This window comes from Pongo pygmaeus, chromosome 14 (assembly GCF_028885625.2).
Source record: "Pongo pygmaeus isolate AG05252 chromosome 14, NHGRI_mPonPyg2-v2.0_pri, whole genome shotgun sequence".
In the NCBI taxonomy this organism is placed as follows: domain Eukaryota; kingdom Metazoa; phylum Chordata; class Mammalia; order Primates; family Hominidae; genus Pongo; species Pongo pygmaeus.
In genome coordinates, this window is record NC_072387.2 from 86,670,372 (window position 1) to 86,687,854 (window position 17,483).

A 17,483-nucleotide genomic window follows, 5' to 3' on the forward strand; every position below is an offset into this window, starting at 1 on the left:
ACATCAAGTCAATGATATATATATTAAGTTGGTGAGGTTAGTGTTATTGAAATAGATAAACTTTATCTTAATAAAGTTTTATTTTTACTAAAATAAAGCATTTATATTTATTAAATGCATAGTTGATCACTCAACTTACTTGATTCTCCATCTTCTCCTTTACTAGCAGATCCTGTAAAGAATATGCTCCCATCTTCTGCAACTAAAAGGGCGTGAGAGCCATCGTGTCCAACTGAGAAGTGTACTATCTTTGGAGATTTTGTAATTGGTAGCTCAACCCATTTTCCTGCTGAAGGACCACCTTGTTTGATTCCAAGACTCTGGTATTTGCCAGTGTAATATATCTTATGTATTAAAAAAAAAAAAGGAATTATGGTACTTTTTGGAATAGTGCATCAGGTTTCACATGAGGAAAAAAAGGGACATCAATATTTTATTGAAAAACAAAATTCACATAAAAACAAACTCTTTTTTACACTATTCAACTTTTGGGAGTTGAGCAAGAAATACACATATTTTGCCAAGAAGACACAGTTCATAATAGCTTTTTCATATCTTTTATCCATTAAGTTTCCTGTCTTCTATAGGCACAATTCACAGCACCCTAAAATAATTACAATAGTAACATCAAAGATAACAGATCACCATAACAGATACAATAATAATAAAGAAGTCTGAAATATTTCGAGAATTACCAAAATGTGACACAGAGACACAAAGTGAGCACATGCTGTTAGAAAAATGATGCCAACACACTTGCTCAACTCAGGGTTGTCACAAACCTTCAATTTGTAAAAACAGCAATTATTTGTGAAGTGCAACAAAACTAAGCACAATAAAATGAGGCATGCCTGTACTGTTCCCGATATGAATAAAATTTTATCTTATAAAAAATAATTTTAAATCAAAATTTAAAAGATGATTCTTCTTAAACATGCAAACTATATAAACTAATCAACAGATTGTACTTTAATCTCTTAAATCAGAGAATGCTCATTTTTAATCCAAAGAGAATAATTTACCTTTCCATTTGCTGTTTTCATTAGCGCAAACTCTCGTCCTGCACCAAGAATTGCTGACTCCTCATCAAATCCTGTACCTGAAATACAACGAGACTAATAAATACTATTGCATTTCTAATATGAAGAATTCTAAATACAACATGTACTATTTTAAAGTGATTGCAATGTCAATTCAAAATCACTAAAAAACAAGGATGACAAAATGTCATGTGCTCAAATTTTTAAAAATATTAACCATAGGTATAGTACTCCAAGGAAAGATAAAGTTATCATAATCTGTTTCTCTTGTTCCAAACCAGTACCAAATTAATTTTTTAAATATACAACAAAAAATTTTAAAAATTCAATGTCAGCAATATTCCTTGAATTAATGTATAAATGCTCAAAGTTTTACTGAGCATTTATTAGGTACCAGGCATTATACAATTCACAAAATGTATCTCATTTGATTCTCACAACCATACCACTTGGTTCACAAATAAGCATATACAAAGGTTGGAGAGGTTAGTCCAGACAGAGTCATTCGAGCTTGGAACAATGCCATGCAGATATTTGAATTGAAGTATTTCAGATTCTCTGCCTATGTCTTTTTCTACAGAAGAACATCTTATATAGCTACTCCATCAATTCAAATATATATATATATATATGTAAACATGCATATACACACACAGATCCTTATACATATTTTCAAATCGTAAAACTATGAGTAATTGTAGCTTTACATATGGTACATTTTATGATTTTGTCCAGCTATACAAACTACTAATTAGTTTATGGGCTTTAAAAATTTTAAATCTGTAATTTCAATTCGAGATTTTTCTAGGAAAGAATTATAAAAATACTACATAATTAGAATATAGAAAGTAAAGCACTAATGCCAAGTTTATTAAATGTAATGAGATAACAGTCAAAAAAGGTGGATCTTGCAAAGAACCCTACCAGTTATGGAAGGTCACTATTAAACCTGGAGTGGCATGGCAAGCCAAAACTAAAACTCTCAGGAGAACTCATGATCCTAATTACTTTTACAACATTACAAAAGTAAATAATCTAAGCCCAAGAAATACTCTGTGGTTATCTGTATTTCTGTATCCAAATGAAAGATTACTGATCCGTGTGTAAGGCCAATTACCATTTTCACAATCTATAAGATCATTCTATAGTTACCTTGAAAATCTGTTCAAGTAAAAACTTAAAAAATTTCAACGAGAGAACTATGTATATTGTTGTAATAATATTTACAACATAAGTTTTCAAATTTTTAAATAGTTGAATAATGATGCAGCATATAAACTAATGACATTCACCAATATCCATCCATAATTCTCATTAAATTTTATTTTCTTTTGCTCTATTCAAAACGAAAATGAGAAATTATTAGTAAATTCCTTAGAATGGTCTTCAAATATCATACTTTGTTTAAAGACTGTGTTTTCTAGTTATTTATTCACATTAATTCAAAATTATCCTTTATATTAATAGTAACAGACACAAAATAGCTGCTACAATATAAGCTAAACTGGTGAAAACACAATGTTCATTTTTAAGAGTATGAAAAATTCAAAATTAAAATATGGGGAAAGCACTTAATTTGCTATCTTACTTATAATATGCAAGTCCTTTTCCAGATCGAATAGTGAGATACCACAGGCATGTAAGCATTTTCTAGCCAGTTTAAGTTGCAATTCTTGCTGTAGAACAGGTTCAGTGCTTGTGGCAAATATTCTGACAACAAAGCCATCCTAAGAAAAATAAAACATCCACAGGATTACATTACATGAAGAGGTCGTTCAAGACTCTACAGTCTATCTAATAAAAGCTAAATAATTTAAGGAAAAGGAATTCCATTTACACTAGTTACTTAAGATTCAGGATACTTACATCTCTTGAAGCAGCTATCTGATTAATATATTCTCCATCAGTGAATAAAATATTTTGACCTTCAGTGTGGCCATCTGTGCAAAAGGAAGAAAAAGTATTTATATTACAGTACAAGCAAACACCTCACCAAATGAACTTACTCCTCTGTTGAAGTCAAAATGAGAGTTCTCCACGCAATAAGGATAAACTTAAACTCAAAAGGAGACTGTGCTTTTTAATAAAGAATTATAAATTAGCAGAGACTAACTCAACTAATCAAACTTATTACATTTTTGCTTATATTTATAAATCTTCCATAACCAAGGACCTGAGATCCTACCTAATTTCAAAATGAATTAGTATTAGATATAGTCTGATAGTAAACATGCACCATGATGAACAAACTATAATGTTGGTTACAATCATTTCAATACAATCACATGCAATGGAGGCAACACTCTACTCTCAGACATACGTCACAGTCATTAGTGTCACAAAAAAATACAGACCTAAAGCTTCTGTATTTGACATCTATTGTGTCCAACTACAGATATCCCTTGCTTTGTAAAATGGATATTCAAAACCAGTTGTACATTTCCCACTTAGAAATTCAATGTGTATTCACAGCATTTTTAGCATTTAGTATGCTCTAAACTTTTTAAATGTTTGTCCAACACAGAGCAGACAAATATATGCTTATGTTTTTATTTTTATCTCAAAGCAGTCATGTATCTTGGCTAGAATACCATATTTCATCAATACTGCATGTATCTCCATAGAATAGTACACCATATACTTTGATCAAAATAATGCACAAGCTCAATTGTAACAAGGGATACCAGTATTACAGAAGGACCATAGGAACATGTGTTAATGATTGCTACTAAATAATACAAAACTACAAGCAAAATCAACATCAAGTATAAATTCTATCCTTTTGGAAAAACAAATTTTCAGCAAGCAAGTTAAAAGCACACACACACACATACTTCCCAAAACAACTGCAGAGAACTAGGATGAATCTCTCCATTAATCACAATACCAAAACAAAAAATAACATTTCATTTCTAGTTGCACCTGAATCAACAAAACATAAAATTCTGATTTTGGAATGCAGTAATGGAGCCCACCCGAATAAGCTGGATTATTCTTTATCTTTGCCCAGGAGCTTCATACTAGCATACTTCCTTATCATAAATATGCAAAACACAGGCAGACCCTTACCAAATAGAGAATTCAGGGATCACAAACTGGAAATAGAAACTGGGAGACAAGGCCCACTGGTAGCCCAAGAGACTTGGTAATCAAAGAGAGGAGAAATCAAAAGAAAGAGTTCCTAGTCCACTGTACAGAACACAAAGAGGCGCAAGAAAGATGCTTCTCAAGCTCTAAGCAGTAAGATTTTAAACTAAAAAGCAAAGAAGAAAAACTCATTATAATTTCAGATAAACGCAGGGGTGAGGAGTGAAGCGGCGCAAGAAGAGTAGCAAAAAGCCTCATGAACTGAGGCAATCTGTCACCAGACATCGAGAGAAAATGACATAAAGATACTATCTGTAAGATAAGCCGAGGTTTAAAGAATAAAATGACAATTATCAGAGAAAAAAAGTATGTTTTAAGTTCATCAAAACTAGGTTGAAATACTTTTTAAATAAAACTATACTGTAAGACAAGCTGGAACATGAAGCTCAAGGAATTACCTGATTTATGTCAACTTGAAACATGGTATCCATTACCATCTATAAACCTGACAATTTACTTCTGCTCCTTGATTGGAAGGCTACAGAGCAGAGCTATTCCTACCCAGGAAAAACAAAAAGTGCTATTTGATGAAAATTCAGTCCAGGTCAAAGAAACGAGAAAATTACAAAAGGCTTCTTCAGGCTTGAGGGAGAAGTCTTCTGCCACGTGATTTCAAGAAATCCAGGTCAAAGAAATGAGAAAATTACAAAAGGCTTCTTCAGGCTTGAAGGAGGAGTCTTCTGCCATGTGATTTCAAGATTTTCTCTTTATCCTTTCTTTATCCATCATGTAATATTTTAAGCTTGTATCTTCAGGAATATATCAAGCAACATCTGCCAGTTCTGAAGACAAATACAGGACTATCTTCCTGAAGTTTGGTTCATTCTTCACCACTAATACAGCACACACTTATGAAACACAGAAAGCCACGCTTGTATTGTTCAAAGTTGCATTTCACAAGTTAAACAAAGCAACGAGATTTAAACTGAATAAAGACATTAATGAGTAATTTTTTTATCAAGGCAGAATAAATAAAACAGCTGTAGGCAGATATTTTCAAATTGTCTTATCAGTCACAGTCTCTATTAAATGTGCAGGGTTTCTCAGAAGTAAATCCTTGATATTAGTACCCATGTGTTATAGCGGAGGGGATGTGTCAATTTAGAATTTTCCTTCTATGTTATTATCCTAAAATGACTGGCACAAAGACAGCACGATAGGAATGCTCATTACAGTGTAATTTATATAGCAAAACCCTGGAAGGCTTTCATTCTCAAACATTAATCAGTAGAATATATTTTGTAACATTTAAGTGACATTGTAGAAGACTATTTAATGACCTAGAAATATTTTCAGAATATTAAGTGAAAGAGATAGATTAAAAAAGCAGTATGTAGCATATGATCACACTTTTTTACAAGTATGGACAGATACACAAAGGAAAAATACGAGAAGGATATTTACCAATATGTTCACAGTGTTTATATATGGGAAGTAGGATTATAATTATTTCAATTCATTCTTTTTTGTTCATATGATTTTTATACAACAAACATGATTACTTTCAATATATGTATCAATATGTGGGGGGAATGTGCATGTTATTAAAAGTATTTTTTAATATTATTGTCATTTATTATTATTACGACCAAAGACATGGTCCAGGACTTGTAATGAAAAAAAAAACAAAAAACCCTGTAGACATATCTGAAAATAGATGGTTATTTTCAAAATGATTTTATTAAGTCATCCGCTTTCCAAAGCTCCTCTATTTCTGAAATGGACATGAAATGTCGTATTTACTTTAACATAGTGTCATGTACACTAATATGTATCTATGTATAGGTAGTAAGGTTCAAATAAATGTCTGATGAAGTTATTAAGATTATATTTAAAAATTAACATGCAGCCCAGGAGCAACTATTCTTCTCAATGCACTCTTCAGAAGTAGCTCTCACTTTCAGATGGTCAAGCGCTTACAAGTAATATTGCTACTATGAAATTATTGACAGACACATTAGACATTCAAGATTTTAATATAAACAGCTTCAGAAAGTATCAACATTATAAACAAATTCAAAGATCTTACAATAAAGAATATGCATTTTTCCAGCATTCGACAAAATTTGAGACCTACTGCCTGATAATTTAGCAGTGATTTAAGTGAATATATAAAAGCCTCAAAATTAAAGCAAAATAAACTGTGTCCAAAGACCTTTATCAAAGTATTATTAAGAAGCATAAGAAGCATAAATAAATGATGAAATTAAAAAAAAATTCCTGACCCACCCTAAACTCTGTCTCTGAAACCCCTTTAAAATAAAATAAAATAAAATAAAAATAAGGAGGAAAACCCAACTGCACTGTTGTTAAAGTAAAAATAAACAGAAGGTTCTTTATACTGAGTCACATGAGAGCCAGAGTTCTGATTTTTATTAAGAGCAACACAGTTACATCACCCCACTAACTCAGCAGTGGTGGGGTGAGGTCAGAGATTAGGCCATAGATGGCCAAGTTTGAAAACAAATATTAAAACTTGTTATACTATATTTCCATGTCTATTGTCTTGGTATAATTAACTTTACATAGACTATAAAATGCTTTGTATGTCAAGATTTTTAAAACCCTTTTATAAGCAAGCACTATCCCTTGCTAATCATTCTTTATGTGTCTAAATAGCCTAACATGCACATTTTTTAAAATTGCTTGTGGAGAAAAAATGACTACTTGAAACATACCTGGTAACATCACAGTACCATCTTGCTCCAGTGTTTCAGGGCTTATCCTTATGGCTGTCATGCTGTGGTTATTCACATCTCTATATAATAAATAACCCTGATAACAGCAAAAAATTTTCCTGTTAAAATATTTATTACTAATTCAGCAGAAACAGCAGCCATACAGCTCCATATTACAGGTTTTTGAGGTACAATAATACATCAATATTGATGTCTAAAAGATATTAATGATTAAAAATACAAGAACATTCCTCTCAATTAGAGGAAAAGTCATATATTATTGAAAATTGATTTAACATATTCCCAGAAACATAATCAGGTATACTAAACAGGACAGTACAGGTACAAACATTTTGTTCAAAATGACCATATCACTTGCCAAGTAAATAATATGAATGATCACTGTTACTTTAACAAATACTTTAAGAAAAATAACAAGTATTGAGTTTGCTATTTGAAAATGAATAGCATAGTGGTTTCAGAAGGTGTGGTATGTCATTGAACACACTGCTATAATAATATATTTTCCATGGTATTATTTCTTAGATAAAACACAGTAGAGTGGCAAATAAAAATTTGATGAGGTATTTTAAACTAAGTTCAACTTTTAAGAGACAATTACTGAGAAACTAATTTGTTATCTAAAATTTAATTTCAGGCTGGGGGCGGTGGCTCACGCCTGTAATCCCAGCACTTTGGGAGGCTGAGGCAGGTGGATCACCTGGGGTTAAGAGTTCGAGACAAGCCTGGCCAGCATGGTTAAACCCGTCTCTACTAAAAATACAAAAATTAGCTGGACGTGGTGGTGGGCACCTGTAATCCCAGCTACTCGGGAGGCTGAGGCAGGAGAATCGCCTGAACCTGGGAGGCGGAGGTTGCAGTGAGCTGAGATCACGCCACTGCATTCCAGCCTCAGTGACAAGAGCAAAACTGCATCTCCAAAAAAAAAAAAAAAAAAAAAATTTAATTTCAAATTCTCCCCAATAGTTGATAGAGTAGAATTATTCTTCATGTAACAATAATAATTTCCATAGTTTTCAAAAGACTTTCAAATATCTTTTATTATTTGATCCTGACAACAAATCTCATGAGCTCAGCAAGGCAGGCATGCAGGGAAATCTTTATGCTCTATCCTTATACAAAGGAACTTGGGCTTCACTGTTCAGGTAGGTACTGTATGGAAAAAAATATTTCTAGTCCCTCTTGTCCATCCTTCATTTGCTTTTCTCCATAAGAGGAGGAGTAATATATCCATCTGGCTGCTGACCTTGTAAAAGGCTAACACCTATCTGGCTATGTTGGTCAGGAGATAAGATCACAGCATTAAGAAAGACACACCAGCTCAGGGCTTTTCTCTCTTGGGATTCTTTGCATATTCTTCATGCAGGTAGCTGTCTACTGAGCAGGCCAAACACTGTTTCCTAGAAAGTACTGAATCTAGACTAAAATGAAAGAGTCTGTGGTAAGAAACCCTAATTTGGCCTCAGGACACGTACACCTTTCCAATTTAAACGTGCTAATGAGGCTGGGTGGGGTGACTCAGGCCTGCAATCCCAGCACTTTGGGAGGCCCAGGCAGGTGGCTCACTTGAGGTCAGGGGTTCGAGACCAGCCTGGCCAAAATGGCGAAACCCTGTCTCTACTAAAAATACAAAAAAAATTAGCTAGGCATGGTGGCATGGGCCTTCTCAGGAAGCTGAGGCACAAGAATCACTTGAACTCAGGAGGCAGAGGTTGCAGTGAGCCGAGACTGTGCCACTCCACTCTAACCTGGGTGACACAGCGAGATTCTGTCTCAATTAAAAAAAAAAAATGTGCTAAGGATAAAGGTGGTCTTCAATTCTTATCTAGAGGCTCACTTAAACAAGAACTCTAAAGAAGGTATGTTTAATCCCATATTAAAGCTAAATAACAGAGGACCCAATAAGTTAACTGAGTTGTCCAGTCATACAGCTAGTAAGAAGCAGGGCCAGAACTAAAATTGAACCTCTTATGAGTTCTGAGACAGTGTTCTTTACACTACACTATTCAGTTGTTATGGCCATATTAGTAAAAATATTATCATTTCTGTTTAAATAGAAGTGATATTATTGATTAAACAAGGACAAGTCACACGTTTTAAAAGATAAGAAAATTTTGGTTTATTGTGGATAGTCTCTTACCTGAGCATACCCTAACCAAGACTTTTTTTCTTTTCTGTTTCTAATACGGGATGTAGAATTGTATATATGACCCTGTAAAAATAACAAAAGTTAGTATATCAGTGGTTTCATAATTAATAATCAATGAAAAATAATACAAATGGGTGAATGGCATTTAATGCATGTATTTCAATTATGGTTTTCAAATAAATATTATTACACTTAAATTAGATCATATTCTAGAAATGAAACTAGAAATACACAGAACACAATTCATTATGGTTATAACTCTGTATAATTAAGGAACTGTAAGGAATCACATTACCCTAACTGTTCCACTGTATCCAGAGCCTATTTTATATAATCCATCCTTGCATAATAGATAAAGAAAAAATCCATCATTCTGAAGTAGACATTGGTCATCTTCATCAACAGATATTTCTTTTAATGGCCACTTGTGCATTAAAGCTGCTTTCTTAATGCCATTACTAAACCAGTCCTGAATTTGAATTTTTCCCACCAAAACTGCTTGTACACTTCTCTGTAGCGAATTTAGAATTGTTGGCACCTAGTCAAAAGAGAAGAAAAATAATGAAAAAACATTTTTAAATGTTACAAACATGGAACAAAGATACTTTGGTAATATATCATTTATAAGACAATAAATTGTTCAGAATGATATTTCGCATGCCAGCAAAAAGTACCAACTAAAAGTTCATCTATAAGAAGCAAATCTCAAGCAAGGTAGACTTCCTTATTCTTGGGATTCCATGTCATTCACCAATTCTGTAAAACCTTAGCCATTATTTCAAGTACTCTATCTCCACAAATCTATTATTGCCTTGTGGAACTCAGATTGTATTACATTAGATTTTGTCATTCTCGATCCATGTTTCTTATTTTATCTTCCATATTTCTCTCCTTGTCTCTCTGTTGCATTCTAGATAATTTCTTCCTCTATCTTTCAGTTCACCATTTCCATCTTCAATCATATTATACAATAGTTAACCCATTTTAAGTTTCTAATTGTAATTATTTGGTTTTTCATTTCTAGGAGTTCAATTTGTTTTTTTTCCTAATGTCTGACTACTTTTTATATTCTCACTCCTTAATCATACTTTTGATATTTTCTTTTATTACTTTAACCATACTTTATATATTCATACACATACACATTCTATATCAAATAATTTCAATATCTAAGGATTTGGCAGGATTGATTCTACCATATTTGCTTCTGCTAATTCTTGATAATGGTGCCTTTTTCCATGTGCTCTTTTTATTAATTTGTTTCTGAGCTCATATGCAATAAATAGTGTTTTATTTGCAGAAAGCCTTTGAAGTCAAGAGTTCAACCCTCCAGAAAGGATTTCAGTCTCTTTCAATACAGCATCTTGCAGTACTACCATGTCTACCCTGCTTTAAACTCTCTGTTAAGCTTTATGAAATGGACAAGTAATATGCATTTGGGTGCCAAAACAAATCTGAGATGTGAAGAGTTACACATACTCATATGGTTTGGTTGTGTTCCCACACAAATCTCATCTTGAATTCCCACGTGTTGTGGAAAGGACCCAGTGGGAGGTAACTGGATCATGGGGGCAAGTCTTTCCTGTGCTGTTCTCATGATAGCGAATAAGCCTCATGAGATCTGATGTTTTTATAAAGAGGAATTTCCCTGAACAAGCTCTCTTTGCCTGCTGCCATCGATGTAAGACATGACTTGCTCCTCCTTGCCTTCCACCATGATTGTGAGGTTTCTCCAGCCATGTGGAACTGTAAATCCATTAAACCTCTTTCTTTTGTAAATTGCCCAGTCTCGGGTACATCTCTATCAGCAGCGTGAAAACGGACTTAATGCACACATTCTCAGGGAAAGCTTTTCTCCCTCTACCAACAGTCAGGCCAGGAGAGTTTTGGGAAATGAAGTTGGTAGATAAAAGGCCAAATCATGAAGAGCACTGTAAACCATGTTAAGATAATGGGCTTTAATACGGTGTTTAGGCTAGAGTTGGGGATGTAGTGATGTGGTAGGTCTGTAGAGAACTGCAGCTATTGATTCAGAGGATCAAGTAGTTTTGTGTTGTCTAGCGACTGAGCATAATATTGGAGACAGATAAGCCCTTGAGTCCTGTCTCTGTTATTTGCCAGCTCTCTATGCTGTGGCTACACACTATTTGACAGCTCTCTATGCTATAGCTATATTAAACTTCTTTCAGCTTTCAAATATTTCACTCTTACTCTCACCTCCATGCCTTCGCATGTGGATACCTAGAGCATTCTCTCTCTACACCACCAACACCAAAAATTTCTCCTGGCTAATTTCAACTCATTGTTTAGATCTCACCTCATATCCTCTGGGAGGCTTTCCATGAACGTAGTTCATATACTCCTGCTATGAGCTCTAATGGCATTCCTAAGTCCCTATATAAAAGCAAATCATAGCAAAATTCATAAGCTCATATGTTGGTGGTCACTATCCTATTAAAATCTGGTATACGGTATCTGAATGTTTGTGTTATTTTATTACAATTTTTAAAATATTTGCATATTTTAAACATATATTTAAATTAAACATTTGCCAAACCCTGAAAGCATGTCTACAGAACACAGCTTGAAAACCACTGTATTAGAGCAACTTCAAAATAATTAAGGACCATAAAAAGGGACAAAAGGATTCCAAGCAAGGCAGAAAGGAAGAAAAAAGCAGAAATCTAGAGTAAGGGAATGGGTTTTGTTTGACCAGGAGAGCTCAAGATCACTGAATAAGACAGAAAATGACCAATATACTCCTTTTGCTATCTTTGGACTGCTAATAACAGGATTGAGGAATCCCTTCCACCTGCTCTGGGGTTGCCCAAGGGGCCAGAGAAGAGTAGACAGTCAGGTCTTAAAATCATAACTTCTTTTTCAATTTCCAGAGCCTTCCCAAATAATTAAGTCAAGTTTGCCTATAAGGATTATTTTTCCCACCACTAAAATGGTGACGAGCTTGTTTGTTCCACAACTGCATATTAAAAGCCTAAAATGTTTTATACATAGCTGAAGTAACTCAGAAACGAATCAATTCATAAAAAAAATCAACCAATCAAAAATATATCAGATTGATACCATATCTTTTTCTTTCAATAGAGAAAAGATATTTAAAACAATGAATGAATTCCATACTAAAAAACTCAGGGAAAGATGGGAAGAGGGGAGAACGCAGAGAGCAAGACAACAGCAAGGAAAGAGAAGGCTATGGTGTTAAGGCAAAGACCAGCTTAAAGATTTAAGAGGTCTGGCCAAAATTCATTTTATTATATTCAAAGCTTCAGAGTTACACATACATATCAATCAACTGAAATACTGTAGATTATTTATATCTCAATCTTGGACAGATCAAGCTACTGTAATGAGTGAGAAAAAGCAGAATTCCTATTGACAGAAATTGAGATGAAACTGTAACTTGTCATCTTATAAATTTCTAAGCAGATATAAATATGAAATACCTGAATAGTTTGGCAAGCATGGCTTCCATTGTTGGTGAGGATAGCAGAGATGGCCTGAAGTGTCCTTCCTGTTTCTCCCCAAGAAGCCACCAGACTAAAGAGGCAAGCACAGGAAAGTGCTGTTAAGGACTGTCCTGTGCTGTCATTCATCCCAGTACTTCGAACGGTGATTTCCAAAAGAAGCTGGAAGAGAGACTCTGTGGATAAAATAGAATTCGATTATATTCATCCAATATACAGAACATTATATGCATATATTTATTTATTTTTACTTTGTCTCATTATAAACAAAATTTAAGGAATCTAGAACAATTACTTTGCATTAGTTTCTTTCTAGTTACTCTCTTCCCCAAAAGTTAAAATATTTATGTAACAAGGGTCTTAAAGAACATTCAGTTCAACTCCTTACTTTTCTTAGTAAAAAAAAGAAAATCTAAGGTCTTTTAAAACAAGCTTGCCTAGAGGAATTCACATATTCAAGAAACTCATCCTATCAAGTAATAGACTACTCATCATACTTATTTTACCTTTTAGATTAGGAGGCTTCTTAAAATGTTAAGTGTCCAGGAAATTATGTATATATTTTCAAAGTAATAGAAACACAAAACATATGCAATAATGTACTTTAATATAAAATTGGCTATATTATTAACAAAATAGCAATTCACACTTAGAGAGGACGTAATTCATTTATACCCTAGAAAAACCTCCAAGTCAACAGGACAGAAATTCTCCTCCTTTAATAATGAAATTGAGATATGGGGTAGTCAAAAGATTTTTCCTAAATCATAAAGTCATTTAGCGGTGAAGATGAAACACACACACACACACAAATGTTTTACAACCAGCAGAGGTCTCCACACAAAATTCCCTGAATACCTCCATCTAAGATTCAATCAACAGACATCTGGGTATTTCTTCCATAGAAGGGAGATTTGAAAATCCTTATAGAGTGAATAATCAGATGGAGAGGGAAAAAGAGAGTTAGAAAAGAAAAACTGAGAAAGATGAAGAGAGGGAAAGGGAAGGGAGAGAAGGAGGAGAACAAGAGAAAGAGGAGTAATGTACTGCAATTCTCTAAAAACTAAAATGCCACCTGTGGGTTATCTGGTAACTCACAGAAACCCAGGCAGCCCCTACCAATCCCTCATCTTTCATAGCTAATCCCAAATTAAGTCCTGTTTATTTTACTTCCTAATGGATAACTCCACTTTTCCCTATCTCATCGTCATCTTTCCAATCCATGCTATCATCATCTCTTTGACTAAAAAGTGTTAAGAAATTATCTCTTACCATTCCCTTTTGCCCCAATAGCCAGGGAGAATTTCAAACCAAAAATCTAATTGTTTACTTAAAATCCTTTCACTCCTTTGTTAATTTCTTTCTCCCTTCTGTCTTCCTTCTTTTCTTTCCCCCTTCCTCTCTTCACTTGTTTGTACATATCCTATACTTTCATTTTTTTCCATTTATCCTTTCCTCTACCTTTTCCTGCAGCTATCCTTCCTTCCCTCCATCCTTTCATCTATCCCTGTTTGTCCATGTTTCCATCTACCCATCCTTCCTCCAATTATTATCCTTCAGCGAGTACATCTGTTGATTATTCAGCAAATATATACTGAACTCTCACACATTAGCAACTATTCTACATTAGGGTATTGGCAAACATGACAAAGAATGTCTCTACCCTTTCAAAAAGGTTAAGAATCCAGGGAAAGAAAACAGTCAATAATTTAAACAAATAATTTAAGAAAATAAGGCTATTTAAAAAACAATATTCTTAATGTAATGAAATAGAGAATGACTTTCTATTCCTCCTAGCCCGCTAATCAAATTCTTTAACATGGCATGTAAAGCTCCGCATGTCCCTGCCTCCTTCCTCACCTGTCACAAGACTATTCCCTTCACTCTCCACATTCTAGCCACATTGCTCTTCTTTTCATTCATTCTCCTTTCTGTCTCAGAGCCTTACTACATGCTGTTATTTCTGCCTGGAGCCCTTATAATCTAATTCACTCCCTCCTATTCACCCTCTAAATCTCATAGGTCACATCTTCAGGGAGCCTGTTAAAGACTCTCAGAAGGAGCTGGGTGCAGCAGTGTGTACCTACAGTCACAGCTACTTGGGAGGTGGAGGCAGGAGGATCACTTGAGTCCAGGGTTTGAGTCTACCCTGGGCAATATAGTGAGATCCTCTCCCTAAAGACAAATAAATAAAAAATTTTTAACTTAAAAAAGGAATCTTGGCCAGGCGCAGTGGCTCATGCCTGTAATCCTAGCACTTTGGGAGGCTGAGGTGGGCAAATCACCTGAGGTCAGGAGTTCGAGACCAGCCTGGCCAACATAGTGAAACCCTGTCTCTACTAAAAATACAAAAATTAGCCGGGCATTGTGGCACGCGCCTGTAAGTCCAAGCTACTCAGGAAGCTGAGGCAGGAGAATAGCTTGAACCTGGGAGGTGGAAGTTGCAGTGAGCCAAGATCGCACCACTGCATTCCAGCCTGGGCAACAGAGTGAGACTCCGTCTCAAAAAACAAAAAAGGACTCTCAGAACTCCTTCTACTTTCCTCCATACGATTTATCCACATTTGTAATTATACACATATCCAACTCTGATGCTAAGTTCCATAATAACAGCAATGGTATCACACATTCTTAGCATATAACAAAGGGGGTGCTATTACATTTCAGTGAGTACTTGAGAATATAATCTAATTGAACAGAATATATGGATATAAGGAAATACATTTTTAAATAGATAATTTAAAAATCACAATCTATTTGCAGAGAGAAGAAGCTTGGTGTATACTAATCATCAAGATATTCCACAGTAAGAGTTATATAAATATACACATATTTTCATGAATAACACAAAAACAACCAAATGGGAACAAAAGGATAACCAAGAAGATTGTGATATTAGATTAAAAAAAGGAGGAGAGACAAGTTTCAACAGAAATTTAGATAAAAGAACCAAATCAGTGCTTTATCTTTGAGCTAATTTAACCAAATAGAAAATATGAAGTGATAATAAATCCCTTACATAGAAAAATAAGCCAAAGCAGTGACGAGATCAGCAGTAAACACTGAAAGGATGGAAGACAGACGAAAGGCAGTACAGCAGAATTTGAAACTTTTAACAAGAAAATAAAAATGAACAGATTAATAAGGTGAAAGGTTTTTGGGTTTTGTGGGATTTTTTCGGTAGAGATGAGGTCTCATTCTGTCACCCAGCTAGAGCGCAGTGCAGTGGCATGATCACAGCCCACTGTAGCCTCAGACTCCTGGGCTCGAGCGGTCCTCCCACCTTAGCCTCTTGAGTAGCACTCATTGCCATGCCCAGGTTTTTTTGTTTTGTTTTGTTTTGTTTGTAGAGATAGGGGTCTAAGTTGCCCAGACTGGTCCCAAACTCCCAGCCTTAAGCTATCCTCCTGCCTCAGCCTCCCAAAGTGCTGGGATTACAGGCATAAGCCACCACACCCAGCCAATAATGTGAAAGTTTTGATGGAAGATAATAAGACTAAAGCACATATTATATTTCAAAGCTAGTATTAAAAACAAGTTCTAGTTTTAAAAGAATAAAGGAAAGAATGTATATACAGAACGGATACAAAAGAAAGTATATAACAACTGACATGAGACATGAGAATGGTAGAAGACTTAGCAGGAAAGAAATAACATGTTCAAAGTAGGAAATATGACATACAAGTCTTAGTGGGTATTTCAACATTCCAATTATTTGCTAACTAACAAACCAAAGCCAAGAAAACCCAGCAAAATATTGTTAAACAAAATAAATCAAATCTTCAGTAAAATGCTGTCAAGCCAAGCAGCACTTCACAATATTAATATGATCACTGGTGCTATCATAACAATAACCAACACAGTGCTTGCTTGTCAACATGACAGCTTCTATTTGGTAATAGCTTTTAATAACTGTGTATGTGAGGGGGGTGGTTTTAAAAAATCCTCAGCTTGTTTTAATGACCAGCATCCTCCCTCCCATTAAAACAAACAAACAAACAAACAAAAGTCAAACACAAAAACTCAATCACCACATGCGACCAAAAAAAAGAAAAATCTGACATGTAGTTAGGTTCATGCAATTTGGTTCTCACAGGTGGGTCCTACAAAATCTAAATAGCCAAGTAGGAAAAAAAGGACCAAGCTTTAGTCTAAACCAGCAGTGTAGTCCCCAAACCAGCATCTGTATCACCAAGAAACTTATTCCAAATACAAACTCTTGGGCCCCACCCCAAGTCTATGGAATCAGAAACACCATAGGGAAGTCCCCGATAACTCTGATACATGCTAATGCGAATTGAGAACCACATAATGAGAACCACAGCTCTAGTACTTCTGAGAATTTTCCTATAATACTAGAAGGATCTAGAAAACTTTAGATAGTTTAAAGACCCATAGTTAGCATCGGAGAAAAAAAGCAATTAACCAGTTAAAAATTATGCTTCCATCTATATTTCTATTCCTTAATACCTTTTAAGTAAAAGCTCCTATCTTATTTAAAGGATTACATATTGAGCCTAGGTCACTGATACGAAAGGCAAGAATCAGAACATACTTTAAGAAAAGCGAACACTTTATTTACTTAATGAAAGCTGCTAAGTCAGAAGTTTAATCCATAACACAAACAGATTTTTATTTATGATGAATACAAAAAAAAAAGTCCCCTCAATTTAGAAACTAATTGTACTGTTTTGGCTTTGTGGCATTTATTTCCTTTTCCCGTTTTTTAAAATTATTGAAAGTAACAAGTTAGAAAAAGTGAATGTTAGCTATTTTGGCCAAAAGTTTAATAAGAATGATTTCAGTTAATAGTGACCTTAAGATTTGAGGATTATTTCTGGATTCCAGGGATTTATGTTTTGTTTGCCCCCCGCTTCATCATACTAATTGAGAAATGTGTGTGCACGAACCTCAATTCTTAAACCATAACTTCAGTGGAACACAGAAAAAAATACTCTAAAACTTA

The 17,483-nt window shown here is 34.5% G+C and overlaps 1 protein-coding gene across 28 annotated transcripts in view; it reads right to left on the bottom strand.

Moving 5' to 3' along the window:
• MYCBP2 (MYC binding protein 2) overlaps window positions 1-17,483 on the bottom strand; it is a 275,983-nt gene that overhangs the window by 209,748 nt on the left and 48,752 nt on the right. For all 28 annotated transcript variants that reach the window (XM_063650979.1, XM_063650974.1, XM_054446938.2 and 25 more), the window contains exons 5-12: window positions 12,497-12,693; window positions 9,331-9,573; window positions 9,027-9,098; window positions 6,866-6,962; window positions 2,907-2,980; window positions 2,629-2,767; window positions 1,023-1,099; window positions 140-344 (exon numbers count right to left, since the gene is read on the bottom strand). In XM_063650979.1, coding sequence (XP_063507049.1) covers window positions 140-344; window positions 1,023-1,099; window positions 2,629-2,767; window positions 2,907-2,980; window positions 6,866-6,962; window positions 9,027-9,098; window positions 9,331-9,573; window positions 12,497-12,693 — 1,104 coding nt within the window. The remainder of the gene's footprint in view (window positions 1-139; window positions 345-1,022; window positions 1,100-2,628; window positions 2,768-2,906; window positions 2,981-6,865; window positions 6,963-9,026; window positions 9,099-9,330; window positions 9,574-12,496; window positions 12,694-17,483) is intronic.